This window comes from Aulostomus chinensis, chromosome 8 (genome assembly GCF_037954235.1).
Source record: "Aulostomus chinensis isolate RoL2024-O1b breed Wild chromosome 8, RoL_Achi_v1.0, whole genome shotgun sequence".
Classification (NCBI taxonomy): domain Eukaryota; kingdom Metazoa; phylum Chordata; class Actinopteri; order Syngnathiformes; family Aulostomidae; genus Aulostomus; species Aulostomus chinensis.
The window spans coordinates 6,431,510-6,453,133 of record NC_141327.1 but is presented as its reverse complement, the minus strand read 5'-3'; the positions used below and the strand labels follow the sequence as shown (position 1 = coordinate 6,453,133).

The following is a 21,624-nucleotide window of genomic DNA, read 5'->3' as shown; positions in this document are numbered from 1 at the left end:
TTCTAGCAAAGGCAGCACAAGTACTAAATGCTACTTACTGTGGCCTGCTGTGTTTTTGTAGGAGTCTGCTGAATGTTACGTCTAAAATAGTACTCTTTTTTTATGAATAGAAAATGTTAAAAAAAATAAATAAAAATAAAAAGTAGCATGGATACCCAGGGACCAGAAAATGCAACAGCAATCTTTAATTTTCAGTAGAATAAAGGTGCCAACAACATAGAAATAGTAATATCTGAAAAACATAGTTTCATATAACTCATTATCTTGGCATAAATAAAAGGGTTTACTATTTACACATCCGGTGGAGGGAAGCAGTTCCTGTGGTGACATTAATGGGTTGCTCTGGTAAAATACAGACTGACTCATATTGTTGCTCCTCCTCAGACACCAATCTGGATGAGTCAACATAAAAATAAATGGCTATCAAATAGTGGGTAATTTATCCTGATGATATCAAGAGGGATGTGAAAATTTGGAAAACATGCACACAAACACACACACACACACACACACACACACAGAGTGCTTTTGCATTCATCAGTTCCTGCCCCCTTGTAGACCTAAAGCCAAGACTGATAACTGGTTGATTAGTCAGTCGTGTCCTGCCTCATCTGGATGGGCTTGGATTGATGTAGTCTGCAGCAGCGCTATCACTGTAAATTGCTTTTTTCTTCCAGAACTCTGATGTGGAATGGTTGTTGAGCAGACTGGGACTCTTCACGGTAAATGTGATGAGGAGGGCTTAACGCCTCGGCCAGCTGACTAATAATACAAATATATATCAATTTATGGTGACATTAGATTCAGTGAATATTGTTTTAGTCCCCCTGTTTGAATTAAAACTGATACCTCACTTAAAAAGTGTATTTTACCTTTTAAGTACTCAAAAATACATGTCTTGAACTTACGAAGATGTATTTTCTCTACTGCATTTCTTCTTAGTGACTCTAGAATACAGAAAGACCCAGTGATGTGTATTTAGCTTGAAGCTAATTATAACAGCTAACGACAGCAAAACTGGCCAAAAACAAACTTCAATGCATTGTCTGGTATACTCTAGGACGTCTTATTAAACTGTATGCTCAGTTACCCACAAACACTTTGATTTGAGTTAAAAACAAAACAACACCTACAAACCGTTGGTTCAACTTAATGGAGCAGCCTGAAGAGCCATGTTTGTTTTAAGCTCAAATCAAACTGTAGGTGGATTACTGAGCATGTGGCTGGGTGAAGACCTGGATGATACCAAATGATGAGCTTGAGAGTTTGTTTTTGGACAGTTCTGCTGCTGTTAGCTGTCAGTCATCTTTAACTTCAAGTGACTATACATTGCTGGTTCTTTCTGCAGTCTGAAGAAAGCAGATAAGAGCGCCATGCAGCCAAAACAAGTGACATGTTTGGGGTGAAGGTATTCATGAGATACACAGGGCAGCATTCATTTACATGGGCATTGTATGGGCATACTGCACACATTAAAAAAAAGGACAAACTTTTATCACAAAACTCTTCCAAAAGCAGCTGCACAAGAGACATCCTACAGCATTTTCCTGTTACTGGAATGGATAGTTTGTGTTCGCTGGCAGAACTGGAGGTGTATTTTCAAATTTTGCATTAGTTGGGTTTCAGCTTATCCAGAGAAACTGTGAGAATCAGCACTGAAAACTGTTCTGGAGGGTCCTCAATGTCAGTTTGGTGGCCCTTGCTGCCTGCTCTCCAGCTGAGTCAGTTTTTCTTCCCTGCCCTGAGCATGCTCCGCCCCCACTCTATGAGCAGTTTCCATGGCACTGAGGTTGAGGTGGGCGTACATGGTGGAGCCCTCTTCTGGCAAGGAAGGGAGGAAAACATGAAATGTGTGTTGCTACTGTGTGAATATTCTTTTAACTTGAAATCATGAAAACAGAATTCAACAATGATCCATTAACAGCTGGGGTGTGATGTTCATTGAAGCTGAGCCTCACAACACATTCATCATTGTTAGAGCCAGAATACATTTCCATCATATCCTGATATTTAAAAATACATCAAATTAGATTAGAATGGCCCTCTGTCTGGTAAAACTCAGTTTTCTAATTACCAACCATCCATACATTGTTTATTGAGATAATGTCACGTAATTTAGGCTTCAGTCTTTTCACATGTTTGTGACATTTATGTCAGATACATAGATTATAGATGCAAAAGGAAAAAGTAAGTGGCAACATAAACCCATGTTTTTTCCTGGTTAAAGAATTTTCAGAAAAGAAAGTATTTCCTCCTAATGTTGAGGGTCTAAAGAGAGTGGGCATCATATGCTCCCTGAGGCAAATATGTATTTATATTGAGCTACACACATGAAATGGAATTTATTGGATGTCATATTTTCTATTCAATAATATTTTAACGCACTCAGTGTGTGTGTTGTCCAAGTATGACAGGTGAGCTATATTAATGTTCTGATGGCTGTAGCCAAATGGAAAAGGAAGAAGGAAGCAGAAAAAAGACTAACAGAAATGTAAAGAGTCTATTTAAGGTCCTGCGTTCTTACTGGGTCTCAACAGCTGCAAAGTGTTACCTCTAACAGCAGAGGGTGGAGCAGAGCCTGGAGCAGAACTGGGCTCTTGCAGGTCCAGCTCTGAGTAAAGGAGCTCTCTGTTAGGTGGAGCCGGCAAGACACTAATAGGTATGTTGACATAATTAGCCATGTCCAGGGTAACAGATGCACGAGCTTCACCTTTACAATGAAAAATACCTGTGGGAAAAATCCAGAGGCACCTGAAAGTTATCAGATATACTATGACTGTTAAGACATGAGAGAATAGCTTGTGTTATTACCACTGGCTGATATCGGCCGAGGCGTACACGGCGGAAGCAGAGGTGGAGGGGTAGTGGGTGGTAAAGAGGACAGTGACCTCCTAAGACCTGTCAACTTCTTACCAACATCCCCACTGTCTCTCACACATTGAGGAGGGTCTGCACGGTGACAATACCAGTCATCACTTAACTGTGTCACATGGTGACACGAGCACACTGTTGCACAGGCAAACATACCTGGAGTATCAGCAGAAGGCCGTGGACCTGATGACAAGTTCTCAACCTGGAGAATACAAGTCAAAACAGCTCTTTATCTTGAGGCAGTTAAAATCATCAATATATAATTAAGAATTTGCTTTGTATCTGTTTTAAAACTTGCATTTATCATATTTGATTTCAAGTGTTTGTTTGGATGTTTTTATGCTACTTAGGACATGTGATGATGACAGAGGAATCAAATTACCCCAAAATTACTTTTTCAGCTCGAGCACAATTTTTTTAAGGGTAATATGTAGTGGAGATGTTGACTCTGGTCCGTATCCTGATATTTTATAGAAGCCGTTTGAATCCTACACTTTGTGGTGTGCCACTGCCATCTATTGGTTGAAATGCTGCTACTGCAATCGAATTATGATATCGGCTGATCTAGTTGTAGGCGTCATAATGGCAGCAGCTTTCACCATCAATAACCATCCCCTTCATACCCATATGTGTTTTACTGCATAATTAGTGAAAGAAGAAGAAGACAGTGGTAACAACTGTATGTATTTCAAAGGAGAGAATTACATACGAAAAAATATGTATTCACAATGAGGCCTCACGTGCCTTTACATACAAATGCACCACGAAGTTGAATGTAAATTGATTGTAATTTTAAATTGTAAAATTGATGTAGTATTTTATTAGAAACTGCGCGACTGCAACTCTCAACTTTTTATTTGTAAGAGGAACATTGTCCTAACTCTACTGTCAAATGCTGAGGAGTCCTGATTTGAACAAAGCTCTTTTTATGATTCATGCCCAACACAAACAGATAAAATCTTACTTGCGTCAAGCATCTGTTCCTTGCCAACCGCCACTGCTCTGGTGTGATGTAGTTGTCTGAATCGTGACGCCACTGGGTGGGGAGACAAGGGAAGTTATAGTTGAGGCGGGGTTAGGACTTAGCTGTGGCAATGTTTATTTTCTTTATCTGCTACAAAAGACAAACAGCAACTGTTCAAAGTACTGAAGACATGTGAGCACAGCGCTGACAAAGCTGAACCAAACATGAGAAATCTCTGACATTGTGTCCCAATTTACACTCTTCTCTTGCCAACATCGGCTGAAGCTTCAGCAACATTATCTGTCATGTGTTGTTTTCTTCAGAGGATGTAATAAAGCTTGTGGGATCAGGGACCGTCTTATTAAATATTTTTGCCACATCCAACTTCTGACACTCCAGAGATGAGGAATGAGAGAAAAAAAAAAACTCATTTGTGTTTCATACAACAGGATTCTCCTCCTCCCAGGGGCTTTCTGTTAGTTTCATCACTACTCATTAACTTTTTCTTTGGCCCGCTCTCATCACCATAGACATGCTGTATAATGAACACACATGCACACACGCTTGGACAAGATGTCAGAAATCACAAGACACACAGCATCCTCTCCTACTCTAATGATAATTTGCTCACTACAAAGGGGAAGTGCTTCTCTCAATCCATAAGAAAATTAATTAGACACAAAGTCACAAGCCTCCTCTGAGAGATTTCAGACAGAAGCATCAAAACAACACTCGATCTTGATAGGTTTTGGATGGAAACCAGCGCTTAATCTTACCACGACTATAGTTCTCACCTATTGGGTTTTTAGTGGCTCAGCTGCGGGCACTGTCACCTCACAGTTTGTTACATTATCACTGATGTCTGGTGTGTGAACCTTCTGGACATGTTTCCCATCCCTGTGGTTTTCACTAAAGACATCCAAAGTCACTTGGACTGAAGACTGAACAGCTCATATGGAGGAGATTAAGGAGGGCAGCCACCACCGTACATTTTGGAACAGTGTGTGCATGAGTGGTCATTAGAAGCAAGGCTGTTGTTTTCTAGTGGCATTTTGCAGCCAAGTGATTCATTAGGTTGACAAGCAAGCAGCAGAGTGAGTGTGAAGAGGACAGATAATTGCTACTTAACCTGCTGAAGCATCATTCAACAACACAGCAAATTTATGTAACACAGCAGTATTAAAGTGAGTGTGTCAGCCTCAAGAATGACCATCAACACTTCTAACTGCACAAACAAAAGCTGGTTAGAAGCTGAGGGATTGTGGGTGTTGTAGTTGTTTGATTGCTCTATAAGAGACTGATGTGTAAAGATGCTCTATTTTCGATGGACTCCAACAGCTTACATGAGGATAAAATTCAAAGCATTTAAAAGAAAATCAGTGTCTGAGATAAAGAAATTCTGAAATTCATACTGAATCTGTAATGAAATAAAAAATGTTACAGTATGACTTCATGGAACTTAGGAGATTTATTTAGCAAGAGATATCATGGTATATTTTACAATAAAATATTGACATGCCTGTTGGGTCAATTTTTAATAAATTAAAAAAATCCAGCTGTGCCGTTTGTCAGAAAATGCAACTGAACAAAAAAATGTAAAAGGATATTTAATAACATTTGTGGATTCAGAGAAAAACTGATATACTTCTAAATTGCTGCCAGCTCAAAGTACATCACAGCTTTGTCCTGATTGGGACTACCTCTCTGTGTGAGTTAAAAAGTTGAGTGTCATCATCAGGACTATTTGCCTATAAAGCCAAGCAAGGACATTTTGCTTAGAATTTGACCTCTGTGCAATGTTTGGTTTGTTTTCATACACGGGAAGAAAGACAACAAAGGACCAACAGCTGGGCTGTCCAGACCCTGTTAATGCCCCTCCAAGTATATGTGTTTGCTGCTGGCTTGGTTGAATGGGGTATTGAATGTGTATGAGCTCAGCAGTACCTGAGTCTCTTCACCAACCACGCCACCAGAGGAGAGCCGGAGCTGGGGTGTAGACGTCCTCTCGGGGTTCACAGAGAGCGCCCTCTCACTTCCCCGGCAGTATGAGAGCTGATTCACAGCATGGTGCTGAGTCTTAGAGCTGTTAGTAAGTCCTTGTGCCTGACTTCCAACCCCCTCCCCACTGCTCCTGCTGACCCTGCCCAGCTCAGGAGGGCCTTCCTTGGCAGAGGGATCCGCCAGAGATGGTGTCTGGAGCAGACTTCTGGGGGTATCATAGCGTAGTTTGAGCAGGCTGGGGATGTGATATTCGTCACTGTGCCTCTGAAACTCATGACAGCTAGATTGAGAAGAACAGGAGGAGGAGGTAGCAGACCTGTCCTCTGGAAGAGTAGACTGAAAAGGAGGAGGGGGAGGAGCAGAAGGGGGTGAAGATGGCAGAGGAGCTGTAGGTAAACTGGCCACAGAGCCAAACTCCTCCCCTCCCCCCTGACTAGCTGTGTCCAGACTTCCCGTACATGAGGAGCAGCTTCCTGAGTAAGATGACTGACTACCTGTCGCTATCCCAATGCCACTGTCCAATGAGCTTTGCCGCCCACTGTCATGGAGACCACGGGGATTGGTGGAAGTCCCAGTGCATCCCATCACAGCAGCATAAAGGCGATCATCTGAACTAGTCATCGCCTTCAGTGTGGAGGAGCTCGACGCTGTCTCACTGGAAAGGTGCAGCTTAGCTAACGGCTCCACCCAAAAAGGAAGTCTGCTTCCATAGCTTGCATCTGATTGGCTGGAGGAGGAGCTGGAGATGCTGCTGTGGTCGTCCCCAGCAACAGATGTACTGTAGCTGTAAGCGGAGGCTGAAGAGAGATAATATCCAGATTGAAAAACCAATCAGGTCACACTGATCCTGCATCAGGCAAAAAGGTGCAGAACATTATTATGAACTTGTGAAATTCAATTTAATGTAACTGCTCCTATCTGCTTCAGGTCATGTCCACAGAAACCTAAATGCAGTGAGGGCAGAACTCCTGAAGGCTTTCCACCAAAACTGTTTAGAGCTTTGAGAGTTGTCAGCAAAATTTCCTCTGGGGGCCTTTGATGGTATTCAAAAATTCTGACTACAACTTTAAAAATCATCATAAATTAAGATCTGTAGTGATGAAGCTTTTTGTGGAAAACCAGGCTGAGAAAACAAAATGGATGAGGAAGAAAAACAAATCATTACACAGCCTGAAAGGATGTTTACAGACGAAGTTACCTGCGCTGCTCGCAAGGCTACACTGAGACAACATGCTGAGTCGTTTCTCCAGCTCAGAGGCTTCCTGGTTGATACGTTCTTCTGCTGACCTGGGATCAGCACTGGGATCTGCTGCTATAGCACCAACATACACAAAGGTAAGAGACAATGACATTAAATCCTGAAAGCAGAAACATGATTAATGCAATAAAATGATTTTATTAAACAAAAGTGGAGGGTGTCAGAGAGCAGCGAGATTTAACAGCAAATGCATATATGTATATGTGTGTGTGTGTGTGTGTGTGTGTGTGTGTGTGTGTGTGTGTGTGTGTGCACATGCGCGTGTGTCTAACTGGTATGCTGGTTTATAAATTTAACATCTCCTGGAGGAGTCACCTCTGTTATTGTTGGGTAATTTAGTGTAAAACACTGCCAATTACACACTAACTGCCTGCAACATAATCTGCAACAAAAGTGTGTGTGTATGTGTGTGTGTGTGTGTGTGTGTGTGTGTGTGTGTGTGTGTGTGTGTGTGTGTGTGTGTGTGTGTGTGTGTGTGTCTGTGTGTGTCTTTGTCTGTGTCTGTGTCTGTCTGTCTACTGGGGGCTGGGGCTGTTTGTGTGTGTAGGTGTCAACAACCTAACCCCTGTATTGCTGGACCACAGCAGCTAATGCTAATGTGCAGATGCCAAGTGTCTTCACTACGCTATGTGAGTTGTCAGCTGACAGCTGCAAGCCTGTGCTAATTTTAGCTTCTGTACAGCCGTGAATGTTGGGAGGTTACAGTGGGCCCCTGACAGACAACACATGTTGGCCAACACCAAATTTGTGGAACTTTTGCGATGATCATCCTCATCATTTCCTGCAGAATCTGATCGAATGTCTACATACATCACAACTGTTTATCTGTGTGTTTGTCTTATAATCTTCCTAACATTAGAGATAAGTAATATTTTCAATATTCATATTGTTTGGCTTAAGTTGCAGTAGCATTGTCAAAAAATTCTATTAGCTATGTAATGCTAATAACACGATGCAAACATTAATAATCTCTAATGCTGTAATGTTTTAATTGTAATCTCTTGCATGTAACTGTATGTCCATTTGTGTGTAACAAGAGATGGCATGCACAGCCTAATGTATGAACATTGTGCTCTTTAAATTGCAGGAAACACGATGATACCTGGTTTGTGTTAATCAGATGCACTGCCTTACGATTGGAGCTCACCAACAATTGACATGACCACACCTCCTTTAAAGAGCAATACACCCACTGGCGCACAGACATGTGCAAGTACATTTGCTGCTTTAACAATGTGGACAGAGGGTGAGAAAACCACATCTGCACTGCACCATGTCCAGTGGTGGAAACAACATAGAGTATATTCAAATATCTGTATGTACAAACTTGTGTAATCAGATTGCAACATGTTTAAATTACAAACATGTAGCTTTTATACTGCGTCAGTGCAAGCCTGACTCAGAAAACCCTTTACACACTTACAACACGATATTTGCAAAACCGCCATGGCTGAAGTGTAGCAAAAATCATGAGTAAAATCAGTCCTGCAAGAGTTGGAATTGATTAGTTGTGTGTGATTTCAGCATTTCGAGAAATACTTGGATTTTGCTGCCATTATTATGTACAGTATGTAAACATGTGACTTGTCCACACATACCTTTCTTTTATTTGTTAGTGCAGTGGTTTAAGCATCAAGGACAAGAAAAATCTGCAAAGTATTGTTAAGGTTTGCTCCAAGATTGCTGGAGTCCATCAAAGAGACTTGTCTTTACCCTGGGAGAATCAGGTGGTAAAGAAGGCAAAGAATATTTTCAGCCAACCTCTTTATGCTCTGTCTCATGAGTGCTCATTGTGATGCTTGTTATGAGGTTAGATGCAAATGAGACTCCCTTTGTGGGATCAGCAAGGTCTGAATCTGAATCAAAAATTACGTATTTATAGACTTACCAACACATTTGCTAAGTATCCATTTTCAAACTTTTCTACACATTCACTATATATTTACAGAATTTTCTATATATTTAAAACAAACAGACTGAGATACAATTAAACTCTTCACACTGCAAAAAATTCTTTTAATAATAACCTATAATCTCAACAATTTGATAACCAATTAATCGTTTCAGTTGCTTTTCAGGCCAAAATGCAAAGACTTCGCAGTTGATTTGCCCCTTTTTTGTCATTTATAACAGAAAATGAAGAATCTTGGGATTTCTGACTGTTTGGACTTGTCACTTGGGGCTCTGGGACATTGTGTTGAGCATTATTCAAAATGATCAATAGATTAATTGAGAAAAAGCTGAAAAAATTAATCAACGATAAAATGGGGGGGGGGGGCACAACAGAGGTTGTGTCCTTATAAGCGCTCTCTTTGCAGCTGTCACTATACTCTGTCTCTGTTTTGGTGACCTTAAAAATTCCTGTGAAATTAGCACTGCATTACAATTGTGCACAAGTCACATGCAAAGGCATGACCCCTAATCCAAAGGCTGACACTTGGGACTTTAAGCATGTGATGTTTCCATTAGCCTGACACCAATGCTAAACATGCACGCAAAACAAGCTGTGAACTTTTATAGCGAAAGACACATATCAGTGTGACAGATTGTTGTAGTTCTTGAAAAAATACCTGATTAAAAGTCTTGCTTGTATTACTCATATTTTGTGTGCAACAAGTGTATAGGGGTGTGTGTGTGTTTGTGTGTGTGCGTTTACCTGGCAGGGCAGGTCGCAGGCCTTGTGGGACCCTGCTGGGGGTGATGCCCCTGACGACACAGTCAAACAGAAAACTGATTTGCTCTCCCTCTGAACAGGACAAGAAGAAAACTCCAGCCCCTGGAGGATAAAGAAACAACATGATGGTGGAAGAAAATGTCACGGCAAATGGTATAATAGAGAAGCCAAGACAAGGCCAGACAATGCTCAAGGAGGTTCCAAAGGCAGTTGTAGAAGCAGTTGGAGAAGGTTAGATACAACAGCTTTTCACTCCTCTATGAGCACACAGAGGCAGGTAAAAAGCATGAGACAAGCACAAAAAATCATAAAGCATCAAAATCTCACATCGTGAAGATATTGAAAAAAAACAAGGCTTCATCTCTGTTCATATGGAACTGAGTTAGCTGCTAATAAAAAAGAAAAACAGCTGAGAAAGTAAAGCAGAAAGACACCTTTTTTGGATGATAATATTAGAATATTGCCAGTCAGCAAAGTTCCAAATGTGATTTTTAAAGTAACGGATGTTTAAAAACTGCAAACCTCCTGAAACTGTGCAGTAGTTGTGATGCTGGTACTGATGAGGCAATCTGTGGGAAGATTTCACGATTCAGCGTATACGAGCAGATCCATCTCAGCTGTCAGCTTACAGTATATATATATATTACTAACTGCAGATCTCTCTTATGTCTGTGCTGCACTAAGAGTGAATATGCTTTCAAGGGATTATTCAATTCCTCCTGCTGGACAAGAGAAAAGTTCTTCACTTGAATCATCACGGAGCGTGAAATTGAATAGAAACATATCATTCATTTTACCATATTCTCATGATTGATGTCGCTCATCCACTCACCAGCTTAGTCAGAGTTTCACAACCTGGTAATATATGAATTATTGTCACATATCATACCAGTATTGATTATATGAGAAACAGATTTTTTAATAGTAACTGTATTTTTCTGTTTTTGGACAAAATAAAAAAGAACAATCAGTTGGAGTAGGAAAAAACAGAAATCTCAAAATGAGTATGGCTTTCACTAACACTAAAATCCTGTTTTATATCAATGTGACTCATACGTATCCTTCCAATAATATAAAATTTCTACTCCACCACTGCAATAATAAATCCTCACTAAGTATTTCTGTTCTTTGCAGTACTGTGACATCAGAGTTGAAGATTTCTGCATGTTCTTTTTTAATTGTAAAATAAAACATCATCAGAAGCATTTCTTCTTTTCACACAAAAACTTCGGACAAAAAAAGGCATTCAGGCACTAGAAATAACTGAATGATTAGGGTCTGCTGAAATGATCTGCATTTCTAAATAATGCTGAACAATATCAAATTCCAATCAAAATTACAATAAGGTCCACTGTAACATCTAACTACAAGAGGTTCAATTTTTACAAAAGGGTCCAATGTATGTCAAAATATATTTCTACCTGAGGTACTGTAGTGCAGCAGCGTTGGTATGATCCCTGCAAAATATGATCATTCAAAGATGTTTTTCTATTAAAATGTGAATAATAGCACAAGAGTATCATATCCAGTTTACAGTATAGGTAAAAATAAGGGCAATTTTATATTTTTTAGAACTCATCAGACCCTATTTCTAAAGTTTCGTTATTGTTATGAATCAGAGGGCCTTGTAGGATCTCATTATTTTCTGAAAAATGTCAGTTCAGATACGTGATGGACTGTGGTCTTTTTTTCTATATGAAGAAATAAATAATTTAATACTGCCAGAATACCATCCACGCAGGTTTACCTGAGGGATAAGATCGGTTGTACGTACAACTCTAAAATAAACATGAAATCTATAAAAGGGATGCGCTAAACCAAATCATTCACACCTGAATGTCTCATTTAGCCAAGGCTGCTTCACTGGGGCTTACATATGCCTGAATGTTGAGCATATAAAACAATTATGTGTCTCAGAGCCTGCATAATCCTCTGAAACGCATAATGAACTTTGCATACTGTTGCATGTGCATCAGCATACTAGTGTCCCATGAAACAAGTTTTGTGTGTGTGTGTGTGTGTGTGTGTGTGTGTGTGTGTGTGTGTGTGTGTGTGTGTGTGTGTGTGTGTGTGTGTGTGTGTGGTGTGTTAATACCTGCTGAGGGACATGGAAACATTGCTGCCATAGAATGCAGACCTAAAGTTACTTTCACCTACATCACAAGCTTTGACAGCCTTCCAAACTCTTTGGAGGATCATTTTTACTGCCTGCATGTGAGCATGACGGTCCTGCATGTGTGTGCGTGTGCGTGTTTGTATAGGAGTGATAGAGAGAGAGAGAAAGAATGAGAGAGAGTGCGTACGTGTGTGCGTATCTGCTACACAAACGTGTGGAACTGATAAGGCAGGGAAATATCTGTGTAGCTAAGACATGGGCTCTGCTCCAAGCATCATCGATTACAGAACACCGTGGACTCATAATCCCATTCAATGGGGGGCTTGAGCAACAAAATCACTCTATACTGATTCACACTAATCGAGAGTGCGTGTGTGGCACTGTGCAAGCATAAGCACACATCCAATAGACCCCCATGAAGACTGCAGACCAACTGCAAGTGCTGTACACAGCAAGTGTTTCCATGATCCCACAGCCCACTGGAAGGGAGAAGTGTTTGTTTGTGTGTGTGTGTGTGTGTGTGTGTGTGTGTGTGTGTGTGTGTGTGTGTGTGTGTGTGTGTGTTTGTGTTTGAGTGGTGTAAGTTGTCAACTCTGTAGCCAGGAGTGTTATTGTCCGAGTGCAGCTGACTATGCAGCTGCAGCAGAGAACACTGAGGCATTCAAGGGTATAATATCTTCATAGAACCGCAATAGATGACCGAGAGACGCGAGCACAGGAGCCTTGGGGGATATCAGGGAGCTAAAAAGGGCAAAAGTTCTTGTATAGTGCCCTGATTGGTTCAAAGTACAGGGCTAGAAAACTGCACACTAATGATCATTTTTTGCTTACTAACTTGTAATCGCAGCACATTATTCTGCACCATTGCGCAAATGATGATGTTGTGACAGTCTGCTGTTTACAGTACTGTTGTATATTTCTTCTTTTAAACATCTTAATATGTGGCTTCACCTCTCTGCATCACAAACAGATGTCTTGAGCTCACAAACACATTGGGACACTTTCTGATGTGGTTAGCCTTCAGTAATCATCAGCTTCAAGCTAAATATACATGTCTTACTGCATTTTAGTGTCACAATGTAGTGAGTTGTGAAGACAAAAGTATATCTGAGAGCTCAATACACCTATTTGTGCGTACTTGAAAGGTAAAATAAACTTTTTGAGTGAACTATCACTTAAACCCTTCAACAACAAAACCCAATGAATTAGAGATGAAGGTCACGGATATTTAACAAGTCTAACTTCTGCTCTTTTAGCAATGTTGTACAAACTACTTGGAGAAACAATCTCTACTCCTTTGTGTAACAGACTGAGGTGTTCCTCACAGGTTTTGTAAATTGAAAGTTGTGAGGGTATGAAACTCAACAAAAACAAAACTACCAACTGGATTTTTTTTGGTGTCGTCACCAAATACAAGTAAACACGTAAAATAACACTTTGCTTTATCTCGTGAACATCTCGTGAATGTCACTCTCACTTCTCTCTTTTTCAGTCACTTTCTTTTTTTCAGGTATGAAAAGAGGGCCTCTCTCTGCTGCCCCGGTGGCTGCTGGGTAATATGCATATGAGATGAAGGAGGAACTTTGATAGGCTGTCTGGCTGCTCGGCTGCCTGTGATTTGCTGAGCAAGGCTGGTATTTATAGCATTTGCTCATCAGAATGCTGAAACTAGAGCCTCTACACCTCATGGTTATTCCTGTAGGAGCCATGAGTATGCTTACACACACACACACACACACACACACACACACACACACACACACACACACACATCTTGAAACACAGACAAAAATACAAAAATTATATTTCCAGGTATCTGGGAAAAATCAAAAACACAACAGCTGCTGAAAAATGAGCCATTAACCTTCTTTGACTTTTCTAAAACACTATTCCTGTTGCTTAGGTATCACACACCCATTTCCCCACCCAAAATCATAAAACCGCTTCTCATTCCTCACATACAGAGGGAGGACACATGGACATTCACAGGATGCATCCAACCTGGCAACCACACAAACACACACAATATTATGATTTGGTGCGGAGGACTACAACTGTTGGGTGTATTTGTCCAAAGATATGTCTTGGGTGGATTAGGTACTCTATAAACACCCACAATAAATCACAGGTTGATTTATTGGTCTGCAAGTGTTGAATGACAGTTTATTTATCTAAAAGTAGACAGGCAGCATGCTGACACACCACGATCAGTGTGTGATGTGGTCCTTGAGAATCCCCAATTCAATGGCTTAAAACTATAGGAATGGCCTTTTCTACATTTCTTTGAGCCATTTCTTCAACCATCTTCTTAATCACTCATAAAAGAGCTTTTCTTTGACTGCTTTAGAACTTAATGAGAAAATCAACAAATGACTTTCCTCTGTAAATATTACCTTTTGTTGGTTTCTGACCTGTTTTATTGCATATTATCAAACAGGAAAAATAATCCACTAATATGATCTACACTTGCCCAGTTACCCACAAATAAGACAGAAACAACAACAAAAATGTAAAGCAGTTAAATTAGTACTTCACCAGAAAAAAACGTTTTTAACGTACTCATAAATAGGCATTTAAAGTTCACAAGGACATTTTTTGCCTCCATGATCATGTCTTTGGGACCTCAGACTCCAGAAAGGACCCTCCCCGTATACTCAGATCAGAGCCAATTAGGGCCACCTACTAAAAACAATGATGAAAATGTCCAGAATCATCCATTTACGAACTCATTCTTACCCAGTAAGACATTTTTGGACAGTTTTGACAGTAATCGGTCTCCATTTGTTTGAAGCTGAATATATGGCTGGCGCTTTCTGCATTCTGAAGTCAAAAAGTGGGAGGGGATAAAAAAAACACCTTTGCTAGCTTAAGAAAACTGCTTTTGAGTACATGAAAAGCAAAAATCCCCTCATTGGGTGAAGTATGGCTTTACAATAAGTGCTGCTTGTTTTCGGTATATTATTGTGTTTAAATTCATGCAGCACAAAGACCCTCTACTCACAGTATCCACAGCGAGTCCCCCCCTCAAACACAAAGCCATTTGGTACAGCTCCATATCGACGCAACGCCGACAGTTTCCAGTGACCAACAACGAGGGGAGGAAGGCCTCTGGTGAGGGACAGCAGGTTGTTGCAAAGGTGGAGGGAGGCTGGCCCACTCTCCAGTTTGGTACCTGGTTCCACATTGACACTGAAACGGTGCGCTGGAAGAAAGAAATTAAGTTAAACCCCCCCAAAAATAAAAGATAAATAAGTGTCACTCTCTCTCTCTCTCTCTCTCACACACACTCACACACACACAAACACACACACACACACACACACACACACACACACACGTACAGTACAACTGATGGCTGAGATGATGATTAAGCAGTTTTTTAAACTCTGCTGCCTGCAACTGGCTGTCGCCCAGTTTCTGCAGATGGTACGTTTTCTGTGCCAGGCTCCCCCTCCCCTGCCCTGCTAGCATACTGCATTATGTCCCATTCTGTATGTGAGCAGTACATGCATACATAAACAGGTATTCTTGCCCTTGGAGCACCATAAGTGCAGCTCTGTAGGTTAAAATCATCAATAGTTTGCAGCATTAAAAGGAGTTCTAAAGAACAAGATGAGACATTACAGTCACAGGAGGATAATGTAAAAAGAATAAATCAAAGTATGTAACAATGCCTGCCTGAGTCAATCTTTAACTCAAATATTTTCAAAGTCTTAGATGTTGGCTGGTGGCTTAGACAAAGCTTGGAACACATCCCCCAAAATTCAATTATGCTTCAGTTTTGGCTCTCTACAGTAAAAAGTCAGTCAAATATTCATCCAAGCTAGCCTGATATTACTGTTTTATATAACTTCAGACTCCATCAAATATATTTAAATAGTTTATGAGTCATTTGTTCTTTTCTGACTCTTCCAAAGTCAGAAAATACAAAAATATACCCCTCGCAACATTATCTCTTTAGCCGTATACCACACAGGCAACATGATAAATGATATTTTTATATATCCAATATCCTTTTATTTTCATTCACCAAGCCTCCCCTGAAACTTTCTCAAGCCCTGCTGGGGAGATCAGCCTAACAATTTGAAAACCTCTGGTCTAAGTACTATTCATAAAAATCTTATTTATGAAGAGACTTAAAAGTTGCTGCCTGAGCACCTTGAGAATAGTCAAAGATGTAGCTGAGGGTGAAATCAAGTCCTGTGTGCTAAACCGCTGCTTTTCATAGCATTGTGAAAAGATACAAAAGTTATGGGTGGCTGGAAGAGAGAAAGGAAAAAAACAGGTACCATGCTACTACCCCACAAGTATATTCCTTTAATAGACAGCCAGTGGAGAAAAGTTGAAATGAAGTGAAATGGATCTATAATGATCTCTCAGTGGGAAAATGTCCAGGGATTACTGTTTATAGATTCGTAGAAAGATTTAGGTTCACGTTGGCTGGTAAATATCTGGTAGGTCGCGGCCTGTATATTGGGGAGGGAAGTAACAGTCATTGTAAAATGCAAAACGTGTGTATGTAAACCTGTAAAATGACCTCTGACACTGAAGAGGCCACTGTTATGTCATCATGACAGCTGCTCTTTGTGATTTTAAGGCAGAGAAATACTGATGTCCCAGTCACATGGAGATGAGGGGACACAGTGATTGTGGATAATATGATTAACAGGTCGTAAAGACTTTATTTTTAGAGGATTAGGAATAATTAGAAAAGGTAATGACAGCTCCGCCTCCACAGTAAATGTCTGTTCAATTTACTGTGAGCTGCTGTAAAATCTCAGGCTGGAGTTATTGAAGTTAGTCATTAGTTGTCAAAATACATGGTAGCTAAGAGCGTACACTCTAAATCAGAGATTTAGAAAGAGTTCTGACAGGGATACATGGGAACTACTTTATGGTCTACAACTATGTTGGTCAGGAAAGTAGTTTTGGCTATCTGTCGGATTCTAAAATCTTGTAATTTCACTTATTTCACAGCAAAGGTTTATTATGTCATGGAGACAAATACTTAATTGAAGAAGTGTATTTGATGACTTCTGACAGGGGTATGCTAACCTTTCCATCCACTAACATTCATTGTGCTAAGCTAACTAGTAGCCAACTGATCTCTGTGGGTCTCAGCTCTGCAGTGCACACTCTGAAGAGGCAGGTGAATGAGCATATTTCCCCAAAATGTTTATATGTTCCTTTAAAAATCCCAACACATCCTAAATGCACTTCATAACAGAAGAGGAAGTCAAATTTTTACACAAGAGTGGTAAAAGGATTGTGATATACAGGGTTTGAAAGAATACTTGCTTGATGCAGCTTGTCACTCTCAGACTGTTTTAGAATGACTTCAAATCAAAACTAAATAACAAAATGCATTTATTATGGTTCAGTGTTGGAAAAGTTTCATTATCAAGCTGTAGCTTAAGTGTAACAGCTTTTTCCTTCACATCCTTTATCAGAAAACCCATCTCTAGATGAAAAGGTTACAGCCACTGACCTTCTCCAAGGCTGTAGCGGATGCGGATGTCCCAGGCCAGTAAAGCTTCCCGGCTATGGAAGCCAAGGACCAGTGTGTGTGCCAGGCAGAGGATAGAGAGTGTGTAGGACACGCCGTCATAGCCCGGCCCTGGTTCCACGCCACAGATGCTCTAACGAAACACAGTCATTTACACTGACTTCTTTTATAATAGGGTGAGGTGTTCCTGCAGTTACCTCTCCTAGCATTATTGAAATGGTGAAATATCAATAATTGATCTGCTGCTGCTGTCAGGTATCAAGTAAAGGAAATGAAACATTGATCCGGCAAATGCAGGTAGATATTCCATAAATCTCAGCGGTCCAACTACAGTCGACACCTGCAGTCTCCCTATTTCCATTTGAAAAAAAAGGGGGATTCATGGTGCATTCAGGTCCACCTTGTATTTCAGTAATCTGTTCTTGAAAAAAAAAGCCAGGAAATATTGTTTTCTTATTTATCTTTTTGAAATAAATACATCTGTTATTTCGTCCTTTTATAATCATGTAGCAAAGCAAAATCATAAATTCCGATCTTTAAAAAAATGATCAGATTATTAATAACAGACTCTATAGAAAGATCCATTCATGAATGGCACAGAGGATCTTTTGACTCACATATTCCTTTCAGATCACATCACATGATTTGTTTTTATGGTCTTAATTTGATGTTTTGTAATCAGTAGTTATCCCTGATGGCAGACTGTGATTAGATGTTTTTGGCTGATGAATACAACTGACCTTCTTTGGCCTCTCCACATGCAGGGACCCATTCATGAATTGTCCAAATTTGTTTTTACACAATTATAGTACTTTTTAAGCTCTCATTTGAGTCTTACAGATAGGAAGTAAAGCCTTGTAGCTGTTTGTAACTCCTGACATTTATTGTGTACCTCCGGTAACATTTGGGTCTTTGCAGGCCTGTGAGATTCCCAGTTACAAGAACTACACAAAAGACGTCAGGAGTTAGAATAACCATCAGTCTTTACTTCCTGTCTGTAAGACGAAATTGAGGGCTAAAGAGTCCTGCTGTGTGTAAAAACAAAACAGTGCATAAGAACATTCTGTGAATAAGGCCCATCATGTGTAGCTGCTTCCCTCGTTCTCACTTTTCTCATGACTTTCTCATGAAGACTTACATAGTGTTTCCTTCCGCACACCTTTAATAAATTCAGTGAGGTCTGTACTCACCTTCAGAATGTGTCATTAACAATATTTGGTCAGCTTCTTGTACACGTGACAGCAGTGTAAAGCCTTAAATGTTAGCTAGGGCCCAGCCAATCACTGGCCTAACACAGATATTTTGTATCTTGTTTTCCGAAACACATCACGATCATAAACCTTTGTATAACACATAAAATGCAGACAATAATGTCTATGGGGATTTAAAAATGGAATACGTGTGTGTCCAGCAGAGAGCACTCCAGAACCGCCGCCTTGCATACTTCATCTTTTGATTTTGGCAATTAAATGGTCATGTACGACAATGTCAAATTTTTTTGTAATAAAGTAAGTTATTTGTTTAAGTATGTAACTTTCTGAGTACCCTAACATACTCATATTGGCACTGGTGTGCAATCATAGAAAAGGTGTATTTTCAGTTCAGCACAAAAAATTTCTTTGGTTGCAAATTTCAGCAAGCTGTGATTTTTTTTCCCACTCTACAATCAGTATTTGGCTCAAAAATCCCATATCAGACAGTCCCCAGTGTCATCCGAGCACACACACCTCCAGGGTTACATTGAGACGTTCCTTGTGGCCGCTGCCTTTCCCCTTTCCTTTCTCCTTCCCTTTCTTCTTCTCCTTATACACCAGCACAGACAGACAGTCTGAGGCAGATCCACGACATATACAAATACACACACACACACGCACACATACACACACACACACACACACACACACACACGCACACACACACACACACACACAGAGCGACAAGCTTTAGGCTTAGAAGTCAATTCTGTGGCTAAATACCAGACCACAGTGTCACTTGAATGTTAGTCCTGTTTCACAGCTGTCATAACAAACCCTGAAACAATGAACTGATCCTCTCTGACAGAGCTGATGATGAAAGTCCACACACACACACACACATGCTCTCTCTCTCTCTCTCTCTCTCTCTCTCTCTCTCACACACACACACACACACACACACACACACACACACAGAGCTTAGCCATATTGTACATATTGATGCTGAGGGGCTCAGTGTCTAACAACTCAAGTGCAATATTAACACACGTGACTTGCAAGACAAGCGTCTCAATTCTAGGTTGGAAGGTTTTCACGTCTTAAATACAGCTGGCACCTAAAAGCTTATGATTAAGTATCGCTGCTCTTGCTCTGAAGAGGCTTTATCTTCTGTCTGCACTCTATAAATGTGATTGGCTCCATTAAATTTAATTAAATTCGATCCATTCAACTGATGAATTGCACAACATGTCCACGTGTTGACGCGGAGATGTGCGCCCCTGTGGCGAAGAGCCAAATGTCCATTTGACAAGTTGTGACTGTTATATCACACTGCAGGAAATATGATGAGTTACGTTAGAAATTATGACGGAATGGACTCGTCTTGTGTCACAGAGAAACATGTGCAGAACCGGCAAATAATGAGCAGAGGTTATAAGAACAGAAGTGCTTTTCTCATACATACCTGCGACCGGAGAGGGTTTCCGAACAACGACCCAGCGAGACTTCCACTGGGGAGAAGTGGAATAGAAACAGCAAATAAAAACCTAGAAACTTCACGGGAACAAGTCGGAGTTAGGACGGGATTTTAAAGCTCAATATGAGCAAAAGAACAGCGTGATTCACCTTTTTTCCATCTCTAAACTTGACTTGTCCCTCCGTGACAACTGTATCCGTCATCTTCTGTCATGGTTCCGAGCAGCTGTGTATGTGTGTGTCTGTGTGCGTGCGTGCGTGCGTGCGTGCGCGCGCGCGCCTCCCCCTGCCCCAAGAGAAGGGGTCATTTTTCAAAATAGCCTTTAACGCGCACGTCGTGCCAGAGCGCCCCCCTCTCCCCGTCTTTCGGACCCCGAGGTGGGCGGGGGGAGCCACGGGGGCCGCCACCTCAGTCCAGTTGCCATCCTACGTCAACTGCTTATTGTTTAATTCGATTAAAAGCACATCCCTGGAATACCTTTGACTTTACTCATGAGTGAGGCTCTCAGCCGGGTGTTAGACACGGATTCAGGCTGCCCTAATGTTAATCAGAGGAGCACCAGCTCTGTCTGTGGAAATCCCTCAAAACTGAATCAAGAATAACACCAATTCTGAGAGGTGCCATTAACAGATTAGCTTCAGCTCAACCACTACAGGGTGCAGGAGCACCACACTACAGAGCAGCCAACATGTCATCACCTTATTAATATCATTATTATATCATGAAAACAAAGCTTGCTATCTTTTGATGAGTCAGATGTCCAGAGTTCTTTCCAGTAAAATGTTGTTACAGTGATTATGATGTGATATTTTTTTCGTGATATAATAAGAATAAAAAGTAACTATGGCCTTTGCTGACTTCAGCACAATGTAATGAAATAACGAGAGCATCACTAAGTCTGAGGTGCCCTGGACCATATCAGCATCTATGGAGTAATCAGCCCCTGTATGGAGGAAGATGAGGGTATGATTGTTTTGTCCGGGGGTGGCAGTCCTGGTTGTGCGTGCCTTTGGCTCACCCCGGCAGGCGGGCTGGGCCTCTCTGGGAAGTGGGGGGTCCTGGCTGGCTGGCTGGCTGGTGGTGCCCTATAGCCTGAAGCCCGCCTGCTCTGGGGGGAGGGGGAGAACAGGGGATGGGTGGAGGGGATGGGGATCAAGGGTGGGGGGGGGGGGTAGCTCTGTACGGGGGTGGTGGGCCTGTTCGTTGTGGTGGGCTGTGGTTGCCCCGCCTGGGTGTGGGGTGTGGGTAGATGTTGGCTGACATCTTGGGGGGCTCTGGTCAGGTCTCGGGCCGGAGGGGCCCTATGCCCCTGGTCTCTGCTCATGCTGGGGGGGGGTGGGGGGGGTGCCCGACGGGACCTGGTCCTCTCTGCCCCGTCTCTCTGTGGGTTGCTTCCAGGTGGGGGTTGCTGCTCCTTTGCTTTCCTACGGGTCCTGGCATGGGTTGGGCCTGTGGCTGTTTCCTGGGGGGAGGGGTGGCCTTGGGCTCCCCGTGTCCTGAGGGTTTCTGGGTGCTCTGGTGGCCTGGTCCTGGCCTGCCTGCTATCCTGGACTGGGGGGTGTGA

At 41.4% G+C, this 21,624-nt stretch overlaps 1 protein-coding gene across 4 annotated transcripts; it reads right to left on the bottom strand.

Moving 5' to 3' along the window:
• Positions 1 to 85: 85 nt before the first annotated feature.
• dok7b (docking protein 7b) lies at positions 86 to 20,309 on the bottom strand. 4 transcript variants are annotated; one of them, XM_086210648.1, is made up of 13 exons: positions 20,210 to 20,301; positions 20,049 to 20,094; positions 19,118 to 19,218; positions 17,373 to 17,523; positions 14,886 to 15,086; positions 9,751 to 9,870; positions 7,035 to 7,148; positions 5,780 to 6,633; positions 3,836 to 3,907; positions 3,028 to 3,073; positions 2,812 to 2,949; positions 2,525 to 2,728; positions 86 to 1,821 (listed from the first exon to the last, which is right to left on the bottom strand). In XM_086210648.1, exons 1-13 carry the CDS (start codon positions 20,261 to 20,263, stop codon positions 1,685 to 1,687), a joined length of 2,238 nt encoding a protein of 745 aa, XP_086066774.1. In that variant the 5' UTR covers positions 20,264 to 20,301; the 3' UTR covers positions 86 to 1,684. The 4 variants fall into 4 exon arrangements, with proteins under 4 accessions (XP_086066774.1, XP_086066772.1, XP_086066773.1 ...); XM_086210646.1 differs by having other exon boundaries at positions 2,552 to 2,728; positions 2,812 to 3,073; XM_086210647.1 differs by having other exon boundaries at positions 86 to 1,818; positions 2,552 to 2,728; positions 2,812 to 3,073.
• Positions 20,310 to 21,624: the final 1,315 nt, after the last annotated feature.